The 10,777-nt window shown below is 42.8% G+C and overlaps 1 protein-coding gene across 7 annotated transcripts in view; it reads left to right on the top strand.

Annotated features, from left to right (window-relative positions):
• The window catches only part of LOC128342858 (E3 ubiquitin-protein ligase RNF213-like), a 264,364-nt gene extending 254,201 nt beyond the window's left edge, over positions 1-10,163 (top strand). For all 7 annotated transcript variants that reach the window (XM_053290892.1, XM_053290891.1, XM_053290896.1 and 4 more), the window contains 12 exons: positions 285-459; positions 1,578-1,672; positions 2,053-2,304; positions 3,770-3,902; positions 4,203-4,286; positions 4,712-4,892; positions 5,039-5,240; positions 5,425-5,502; positions 5,859-6,056; positions 7,434-7,523; positions 7,632-7,810; positions 7,968-10,163. In XM_053290892.1, the coding sequence (XP_053146867.1) occupies positions 285-459; positions 1,578-1,672; positions 2,053-2,304; positions 3,770-3,902; positions 4,203-4,286; positions 4,712-4,892; positions 5,039-5,240; positions 5,425-5,502; positions 5,859-6,056; positions 7,434-7,523; positions 7,632-7,810; positions 7,968-8,121 (1,821 nt within the window). In that variant the 3' untranslated portion in view covers positions 8,122-10,163. The remainder of the gene's footprint in view (positions 1-284; positions 460-1,577; positions 1,673-2,052; positions 2,305-3,769; positions 3,903-4,202; positions 4,287-4,711; positions 4,893-5,038; positions 5,241-5,424; positions 5,503-5,858; positions 6,057-7,433; positions 7,524-7,631; positions 7,811-7,967) is intronic.
• Positions 10,164-10,777: the final 614 nt, after the last annotated feature.

Here is a 10,777-nt window from a genome sequence, read left to right on the forward strand (position 1 = left end):
GGAGTAGAATGCAGAGAGGTTCCCATAGAAGTGACTTCTGCTTTAAGCTGCCGCTGTATCAGATACAGCGCTGTTTTTCCAGGCATGTGGATAGTGGCCAGGCAATCCCAAGTCAAGTAGAGACCATTGTGCATAAATGTATCCAGTTTCTGGAGAGTGTTCTGAATACCAGCTGTCCGAAATAGAATGAGCTGCAAGGTCCTCCTAGGTGAGATGTGGGGAGAACTTCTGCTTGATGCGGATTACATATTGGTCATTCTGAATCTTGCATTCTGTTGTTCCAGTCCCTGCTGCAAATCATAAAGACACAGATCCCGGATCCAGTAAGCTTTCTCATGCAACACATTCATAAAGACTTGGAGCAGCTGATGAATACTCTTGGGAAGAGCATTGATGAAACCACTAATGTTGTCCATCTCATCCTGTGTAGTCTTCTCAAGGACCAGCACGCCAACCAGTGTAAGGAGAGTATCTTGCCAAATATTGTTGCTTGCATAAGAGCCCTTCTGGTTATTGTTTATATAATACTTTTCAACAGAAAAGCTCTGAGTGGTTTACATGGGTGGCAGGGAGAAGGATAACTGGGGAAACTGTAGTTCGCTGACCCTAAGGGTTTGTAATCTAAAATGAAACAACATAGACACCAGCAACAGCCACTGGAGGACCACTGTCCCTGGGTTAGCAACCTGCTTCCCACTGTGGCCAGTTGCCTTTGGGAAGTCCAGAAACAAGGCTTGAAAGCAATAAGCCTCTCACACTGTTGTTTCCCGGCCATTGGTATCTTGTCTCTGAACCTGGAAGTTGATTTCAACATCATGACCAATAGCCTGCGGTTAGACCCTCTACAGAAATATGTCAAATCACCTTTTCAAGCCATCTAAACTGGTGGTCATTACCACATTCTGTGGTAATGAATTTCATAAATCATGCTTCATATGAAGAAGTACTTTTCTAAACATCTGTTCTCAATCTAACCAATCAGTTTCATTGGATAACCTCAAGTTCTGGTATGTCTTATAATATGGAACACTGATACTTACCATGAAGGTTGGAGGAGATACCATATTATGCCTGTTTTAAGCAATTGCATTGGTGGCCAATAGGTTTCTGGGCAAAATTCAAAGTGCTTGTATAAGACCCTATAAGACCCTAAATGGCTTAGGACCGGGTTACCTGGGAGAGCGTCGTCTTCTGCATGAGCCCCGCCGCACATTAAGATAATCAAGAGAGGTCTGTCTCCATATACTGCCAGCTTGTCTGGCGGTGACTCGGGAGCTGACCTTCTCTGTAGTTGTTCCTGGGCTGAGAATGCATTCCCTATAGACATTCATGCTTTAACGTCTTGACCAGCCTTCAAAAGAGGCCTTAGGACACTTTTTTTTTTAGCTAGGCCTTTAGTAATCTCGGAATGTGTTAAATTTTTTAATTGCTGTAATGTTTGATTTTTTTAAATTGCCATTTTAATAGTTGGTTTTATTTTGTTCTTGCTATGTTTGTTCTTGTGAACCGTCTGGAGCCTTTGGAATCAGGCGGTAAATAAATAAATAAATAAAATAAAATAAAATGCTCTTTTGCAGGGCCAGTGCGCTTTGATGGCCAGCTTTCCACGAAACAGAACAGAAACCATTGGGAAGAAATTGTTGCAAACACCATTATTGTTCCTGAATTAAAGGTTTTTAAAAGTGCTTCCTAGATATTACATTGAGTAGCCCATGAATCGCATGTATCCCATTCCTAATCCAAGTTATAGATATAAGGTGGTGAGTGTGAGAGTGAGCACGTGTGTGTGAATCCTTTGTTATGGAAGACAGTATCTTTCAGAAATCCCACCCCTTGATGCGGCACAAGAAGCCTTTCCACCGTAGGCATTAGGAAATAAGCATTTCACATTTTGAAAGCTGAGATGCTCAGGATCCTGCAGAGACGGAAGATTCCTAATGGAGCAACATTAGTGCTCCATTTCACAACCAGTCAGAAAATGAGTGTGGGGCTTAAATTTTTTTCAAGAAATTTCATGCTTCGTTTGGTGACTTGCTTCCTTCTCCTTTCCAGCTTCTGGATAAAACACTCCTGGAGTTGAACCAAAGAATCAGTGAGGATGAGAGAATCTGTTCCAACCCAGTTGTGAAAATTATATATGGAGACCCCGTAACCTTCCTGTCTGAACTGCCTCTGAACAGCACTGTGCACTGTTCCAGAATGTGGAGTTGTAGGAAGAAGATCTCAGTGGAGTACTTGGGGCATGTTGTCCAGCAGAAGGGTGGCAAGGACGCCGTGCCCATCCTGTGGAAATTTCTGCAGAAGGTGAGGGTGCTCATTTCTTAGCCAGTATAACCTGTCTTAGGTTATATTAGTCAGCAACTGTGTAGTGCAGGGACCCAAGTGTAAGCTGCTCTTCATATTTAATAAAGGGAATCATTCAGCACACAGCCTTGCATCTTCTTTTCTCTTTTCCTCTGTTTTATGAATGTGATGACTTTGATCTTAAGAGCAGCTTGTCAGAAGCTGAAGTACATCACCAAGCATCAATCCATGTGGGTGCTTTGAAAGATTAAAACCACAGCTGCAGCATAAGGTAGTTTTGTGTTGGTGTCTGTAAGGTGAAGCTATCCAGAGACCAAAATCTACTCTGCCTCTCAAAGGTGCTGACTGCTGTCAGATTAAACTATCTTTTATTCATGCTTGTGTAGAAGAGAGCAGAAGAAACTGGGGGGAAAGAAATAATTATTGTGTTAATGGGAGCTGATCACTTACAGCTGTTGTGCTGGATTGTTGAAGACCTAAGGCATACAAATTGAAAATGTGTGACAAAAGAATCACTAAAGTATAAGCATGAACAACCTCTTAGAAGCATAGAATACACTTGGCATTTTAAAACCATGCACAAGAGTGTTATAATGGATAATAAAAACCCACCCACTATTCCCTAGCCCTCTATCTGCTAAATAAACCCAAGCCTTTCACTTTCTCCCCTAAGTAGTAATATTTACCTTCTAGGCAGCTTAAGGAATTTTCAGGCTTTTCCAAAAGGATTCAGAAAAATTTATTATTTAGTAAAATAGTAACCTAAGCAAGGAACTAGCTACTTAGAATATAGATGATTATAGAGAAATAATTGCTTATGGAGAGGGAACATATATGTTTAGAAGAGGAGAAAATGCACACGAGATTAGTAATGATCATTGTAAAGGGGAAAAGGCAAGAAAGAGAAAATAGTTTCTAAGTGGGAAAGCAAGATACAAATTAAAGGAGAAAAGTGCAAGAAGGGATAAAGTAAAATAGAAATGGAGACATCTGCAGCTTTCCTACTGATTTTCCATTGTGCAAGGCACAACTGTGACCTGCAGAAGCCCTGTCCAAGACTTCTGCTGGTTTCTAAGCCCTGTTGGTATACCAAATTTTCCTAAATATACTTTCTAAAGAAAAAAATGAAATTGAGGCCTATGAGAAGCCATGATATAGACCTGGACTTGCTGAATACAAACAGCTCATGTGAACTGCTGCTTACTGGCAGCCATTAGTACTGACTCTTTAGTGAGACCCACCAACTCTTTTGTGGTCCCTCATAAGAACATCAGAACAGCCTGGCTGGATCAGGCCCAAGGCCCATCTAGTCCAGCATCCTGTTTCACACAGTGGCCCACCAGATGCCACTGGAAGCCTACAGGCAGGAGTTGCGGGCATGCCCTCTCTCCTGCTGTTACTCCCCTGCAACTGGTAATAACTCGGCTTCTCCTGTCTGACTTGTCCTTTCTCGCACCATTTCTAGGAAGCTGAATTGAGGCTAGTGAAGTTTTTACCAGAGATTCTGACGCTTCAGAAAGAGTTGGTGAAGAGGTTCCAGAACATTTCTGAGGTGGACCACCGTACAGTTGGAGACTTCCTCAACAGCCTTCCCTCAGGTAAAACTCTGCCACCAATGTTAACTATGCTAGCCAAATCAAGCCTCTTAACCAGGTTCAAGGTACAAGCAAGGTAGGGTTGTTACTTTCAGGCCTTAGGTTTGGGCTCCCCAGAGCCATTTAGCTGCCCTCTGTGGGAAATGGGATGCTGGACCAGATGGACTCTTCCTCTGATCCAGCAGAACTGTGTTCTAACTCTGTGAACCCAGGATTCACTGAATTGGGGGCACTTGTAGAAAGAGTTGCAGAAGTCCACAATATTAGGTCTTTCATGTGCTATTTGTATCTTGCATTCCCCAGAAAGCATAAAGAGTCTTATGGAAAACAGGGTGAAAATATTTATGTCTGTGTGGAACAAACTGAGAAGATCCTTGGAAACAAATGGTGAGTGGTCAATTCACACCATTACTCAAAGCGGAAAGCCATCCAATAGAAGGCCTACTTATTCTCATCAGGCCAGAATTCCCCATTTTCCCCCTCAAATGTTGGAGGAAACACTCCCTTTAGCACTTTAGCTTTATTTTCTGCTGAGATAGGTGGTTGTTGTTTCTTCTTCTAGTGTTCTCTCCTACTGCAACTTTTAGTCCCACTAAACACAGACAGGTGGAGCATAACGTAGCCCATTCCTTCAATCCAGTAGGCCCAGCTCTTGCTTTCCATTTCCACCCTTCAGAAAGTATTGGAGTAGTCTGGCCATGATGGCAACAAGTTACAATGATAAAACAGCGACACAACACCAGCCCAGAAGGGAAGGGGAGCACCCACCAATGGGAATTGACTTGCAGCTCACACATTTTCTTACATTACAGGTGAAATTAAACTTCCCCAAGGCTATTGTGATGATGAACTCACCCTGAAGAGTGAGTTTGAGATCCTTCTGCCTCGTCGGCGAGGTCTGGGTCTCTGTTCCACTGCCTTAGCCAGTTACCTCATCAGCCTGCACAATGACTTTGTCTACACCATTGAAAAATATACAAAGGAGACCAACAGGTACATTCCCTTCCCACCCCCCACCGATCTTCCTATATCTGCTAGAATCCCAGTTTCATTCTGCAGCTGCCTGGTGATCTTACTGCTACCAGATCAGCAGTGAAGCAGGATTTCTCATTCCTGTTCTCTTCCCTCCATCTTGATAGATACTCTGTCAGCCCTGCAGAAGTGGCAGATCTGCATATGATTTCTTATGAGGTGGAGAGGGACTTGATCCCACTGATTCTATCAAACTGCCAGTACAGTGTGGAGAAAGGAGGGGAGGCCCTTGAGGAATTTGACCTGGAGAAAATCCAGCAGCAGATCACCAGCAGATTCCTGCAGGGGAAGCCTTTAATCACACTGAAAGTAAGTAGCATTGCCGGTTGATGATGATGCTTAGCTTGCCAGGTGCCTGTAACATCCAACGCTCAGTCCAGAGGACATTGCTGCCCAGGTCCACTTTTAGTAGTAGTAGTAGTAGTAGTAGTAGTAGTAGTAGTAGTAGTAGTAATGTTTAAAAAGCATATTATTTGCTCTCTTCTCTTAACAGGGCATACCCACTCTAGTGTACAGGCATGATCGGAATTATGAGCATCTCTTCAATGACATCAAGAGCAAGTTGAACCAGGTAAGTGCCTGAGATGAGGAAAGAATTCATACAAAAAAATGGCCGGATACTTTCCGGGTGTTTAAAATTTGGATTAACTCCTCACTGCACACTCATAACCTGGTCATGTGACTAAATTACTTGGAAGTCTTGCTGAATTTGCAGGTAAGTATGTGCATAGATTGAAGCCTAAGTGATGCTGGTTCCCTAAGAGTTTCTAGGCCTGGCAAGCTATAGAGACTAAACATGATACTAGAGCAGTCTGCCCCTTAACATCTGTGTCATATTCTGAAGAAGTGCCTGCATGACATGTGCCATGTTTGCTGCCCTTTTCTCTAAAGAAAAGCTGTGTGTGTTTTTATTCCCTTTAATTACAGAGCTCCCTTCCTAATTCTACAATTAGCATGATTAGTGGGGAGTTGCAGTCCTATAGCGACATCTGTGAAGCTCTGACTGTCACTGAAATAACCCTCGGATTCCTGGCTATGGCTGGAGGAGACTCAGAGATGACTTTGGCTGAATATGTTGAAAATATCCTGCAGATGGGCAGCCAGACAAGTGCTCACATGTTGAAGGTGGGTGCGGGGATGGGGTGGGGGGTCAGGACCCCACCTTTTTCTACACAATGCGAGAATCAAACAGACACCAAACAAAAGCTGTGAATGTTCCACAGGCCATGATTTCCTTTCTCCCAAGTTCTCCAGATCTCTCTCTCTCTCTGCTCTGTGAGTAGGATGGATTCTAGGTGCATGTTCCTCAGTAGTTCTTGGCAGTCCCCTTGCACTCTCAAGTGTACACCAGTGTTTAGTGTTCTCTGTTTTTGTTTACTTCCTGGACACATCTGGTGAGACATACTGAATTATCTGCTCTGGAGCTTTTTGTTGTCTTGCTAGGATGCAAAAAGGAAATAGGTTTTAGAATTTAGATGAAGGAGATGGAGAGGAGGCATCTGATATGACAGAAGACTTGGGAATATCGTTCTTCCTCTGAAGGGGAAAATGGTTTAGTGACTTTACCCTTTCATGTACATGTGAGAAAATATATTGGGAAGGTGGAGAGCAATGCCTGGTCTGCAGCTTACACATTAGCTGTGTATTTGGCCTCTATTACTCTCAAGGAAGACATGGCTGAGGCTCGGGGGTGGGGGAACGTTTTATTTAAGGAATATTTGTGTTGGATGATTGATCACTTTCCTCCAGGGGGCAACTTGTACTTGGGATTCTGGTTTTTGTTTTAAACTATGAGTCACAGAGGTTACTGCAACACGTCTTTCTATATATGAAATTTTGGTGTAGGCCAGCACTGGACTGGTCCAAGACTTTCTGCTGCCCCAGGAGAGACTGTGCTCCGCAATATAAGAAATGCAGCTCAGGACCCTTTGAAGTGTTGGAGAGTTAAGTTTACAGTACAGGGGAACCTCGTTATTTGTGGGGGTTCCTTTCGGGGGCACACGGATAGTGAAACTGCAGATGTTGAGTAATGAAGTCAGTGGGTTTGCAGGGGTGGAATATCATGGTAAAAATAAAGTGGGGGAGAGCGAAAATTGATGTGCTCCACAGGTCTGTAGGTGTCCAGCCATATGAGGGGGCAACTTTTTTCCTTTTAAAAGAAATGAGCGACAAATGGCAGCCAGAAATGACCTCTACAGTCATTTCTGGCCCTCTAGGATCTGCGGATATGTGGGTTTTAACCTTTTCATATCCGCGGATGTAGAGGCTGAGTGCAGTGTTCCCTCTAACAGGGATTCCTAGATGTTGTTGACTACAGCTCCCATAACCCCCAAGCAAAAGCCATTGCAGCTGGGGATTCTGGGAGTTGTAGTCAACATCTGGGAATCCCTGTTAGAGGAAACACTGGCTGGGTGTCTCTTTTTGATACCCGGAGCCACGAAGAACAGGGTTTTCCTGTAAATCAGCTTTATAAAATCAGATGTTTCTGTGTCTTTCTTTCAGGCACTGAGCCGATGTCACCTGAAGCACACCATTGCACTATGGCAGCTCCTCTCTAGCCATAAATCTGAACAGTTGCTGCATCTGAAAAGGGTAGGAGGGCCAAAGTGGGTGGCAATAGCTGGAACTGTAGTGCTCCTGTTTCTCTTTCTTACCCTAACTATACTACTGTGTGTGTCTTCCTCTGTTTGAACTTTCCAGGATCCCTTTGCAGAAGTCAGTACAATCTATAAAGAAGAGCTCACTGCAGAAACCACCAAACTCCTCAATGCCTTCCTCATGCAGGCTGGTCTGGAGACCTTCCTCCAAGAGCTGCATGAAATGATCATCCTGAAGCTGAGACACACCAAGCCTGGGGAGGAGTTCAACCCCACATGGAGGTAAGCAGTGCCTGTGAAGCCCACCCCAGGCTCTTTGCACCTAAATTTAGCACTCTCGTGGTGTGTTTTCTTGGGCATACAAAGTCTCTCTCCCTACCCACCCCACCGCCCTGTATACGCCAAAGATGTTGATCATTTTTTGCTCTTTATTTTCCAGCCTGAAAGAAACACTTATTCCGTACCTTGACAGGAAAGGGAGTGATGTTCCTGGGGAACTAGAAGATGCATTCCCAGAAAAGGTTCCGCTTTCCCAGTGTATTGCTGTTTGGAAAGCAGCTGCTGCCCTTAAACATGACCGAAGACTTGGTTAATACTGCACAAAGAATTTGCAGACACTCTCGCACTCCCTCAAAACTGCTGAAGAGAAAAACACCGAATTTAGCAGTGACTCTTGCTTGCACTTGAACAAAGTTAATTCTAGGGCCAAAAAGCTTTTGCAGGTCAAGGAGATGCTAAATCCAAATCTTTCTACACTATAAAGAGTAAACTGTGATTTACAACCATAAAGGACCTTGTGCCTTAGAGATTGAAGGATCCCACCTCCCCAAGAGATACTGTTTTTAGAAACTGCAGCTGAGAAATGCAAATCACATTCCAAGGAAGGAAGGGGTCAAAAAGAGAAGGCTTCCAAGGTCAGATTGAAAGGCTTAGCCAGAGCTTTTCTGTTGCAGGTCCTGGAAGAACCACAATCAGACTGTGGGTATAGTTTACAAATCTGAGGTTATTTGCTCCGTTGTTGACAGGTGTCTCTTTTCCCATGGAGTTGTTGAACTGAGAGAGACGGAGAATTTGTCCCCCTTCCCTCATGTTCCCTAGTCTTCCTAAGTGCTACCAAAGCTGCCTTCCTCTCTTATCAGGGATTTCATTTCTTTGTAACTTTATTTTGCCATGATACTTCCTGTAGCACTGAGATGTCTCTTTCTCTTCGGATCAGGGCACCAAAACTAGGCATTTCAAACCTTGGTCTTGGAAGATTTCCAGGTGTCTGCCTTCAAAATATAATTCCACGTAGGACATATTCCTAGTAATGTTAGCTTGAATGTCTAGTCCAATTATTTTTAAGAGCTGGCACATCAAAGTTGCCTTTTGCTTGTCCCTTTTGAGATGGAGGGCATATGAAATAGGCACATTTTCTGCTGAGATTCATAAGGGTCTTTATGCCATCAGATTCATAAGGGTCTTTATGCCATCTTATGAGAAGCTGGGCCCATTCTAGTTGTCTTAATTGATGTGTATTCATCATGTTTGATGTTATGGTTGACTCACTAGTGCTGTAAGTATATCAGAATTATTTGGGCTAAAAACGGCTTTTATAACTAGAGTCCCAGTTCAGGAGCATTTTTCTAATCACAATTAAGAAGGAATAAGTAAAATGACCTTAAATCTGGTGAATGAGAAGACGACTCTTGGCATGCTTGCAAAAATAATACGCAGTATTTTATTTAATTTAGAGCCATTATTAAAGCCATTCATTTCAACTGAATACAGCAACTTCAGTTGCTAGCAATTATGTGTAAAATTGTAACAATACAAGAAGGAGTGTGAAAGTATTGTTTCAAATGGGGGAAGGAAAAGAGTATCAGTTGCACCTCTGTGAATGGGTACACCATTAACAATTTGAAGGAAGTTGATTTTTTTTGTTGGGAACAATGTAAATATTCTTTGGCATTTTGAACGTTTACCACAATAAATCAGGTGCGACTTGTCTCTCAGGGTGAAGTAGAATCTCCAAATAACAGCTATTGCTATTAAGGACTCTTTCCAGCCATGTTTTGCTGCTGCTCTAGATCTTTATGTGCTTTATAAGTAACAAGTCTAACAGACAATCTTACATACCAGATGTACTTACCCCTCCTTCAGTTAACTAAGTTTCTTACAAAGGGCTAAAATATTAGTTTTTCTGTTTAAAGGCCAAAGGCTCAAGCCACAATAATTCTAGGTGCTGGCCATCAACACAACTTTTCTAAGTCTACCTTGAGATCTGCTATAAATACCAAATATCGTTCATAAATCTTAAATAGTCACTGCAGCTCAGTTTATTTCAGCAGTTACCTTACATTCTCATGTTTAGAATGACAAACCTAGTGTTGTGTTATCTATCATCTTCTTCCTAAGGACATGAATGCAAAGGACAGGACTGAGTGAGCGAATAGCACTCATGTTTACAGCAGATAAGTATGTGTTGGTGATTATTTGGCTGTGATATGATGTCACTGTTGCTGCTTGCTGTGCTGGCAGAGCAGAAGGCTTGGATTGGTCTAACAATATGCTGACTGATGAGATTATGGCCAGTTTTACACGTGTAACAAATGTTGTAATTGCTTTCCCCTCTTAATAAAAATATTTGCTATGAGATGCTTGTAATAGTGTTAATCTTCATTGGGAAATTCTGGTGTGTTGAACTCTAGCCAGGAAGGTCGGTTTTTAACAAACCTCAGGCAGTACTAATATGGAATTTTAGAATTCTAGGCATTATACCTCTCTCTGTCTTTGAGGAACGTGTAATGTTGGGATGAACTACATACAACCCCACTAAAACATACAACTCCTATGTACAGCAGTAAGTACTTGTGCCATCCTTTCTGGATCCTTTCAAGTGATGTTTTGCTCACAGTACATCTCAGCAAACAGCAGAAACATCTTGCAGTTATCCAAGGCCTTTTCTCAACTGTGTAAGAAGCTTCAGTACAAAGCAAATTAGCCAGTGTGGTGTAGGGGCCAGATGGTGTAGTGGTTAGAGTGCTGGACTAGGACCTGGGAGACCTGAGTTCAAATCTCCATTCAGCCATGATACTTGCTGGGTGACTCTGGGCCAGTCACTTCTCTCTCAGCCTAACCTATTTCACACTGCTCCGGGGTCCTTGGAGGAAGAATGAAATATAAATATATAAATACACAGAACAAGAGGTTATTTTACCCACTATATCAATGTTCTTCATTGTAAGGTCCAGGGGCCAGTGGCAGCCC

This window comes from Hemicordylus capensis, chromosome 2, assembly GCF_027244095.1.
Source record: "Hemicordylus capensis ecotype Gifberg chromosome 2, rHemCap1.1.pri, whole genome shotgun sequence".
NCBI classification, from domain to species: domain Eukaryota; kingdom Metazoa; phylum Chordata; class Lepidosauria; order Squamata; family Cordylidae; genus Hemicordylus; species Hemicordylus capensis.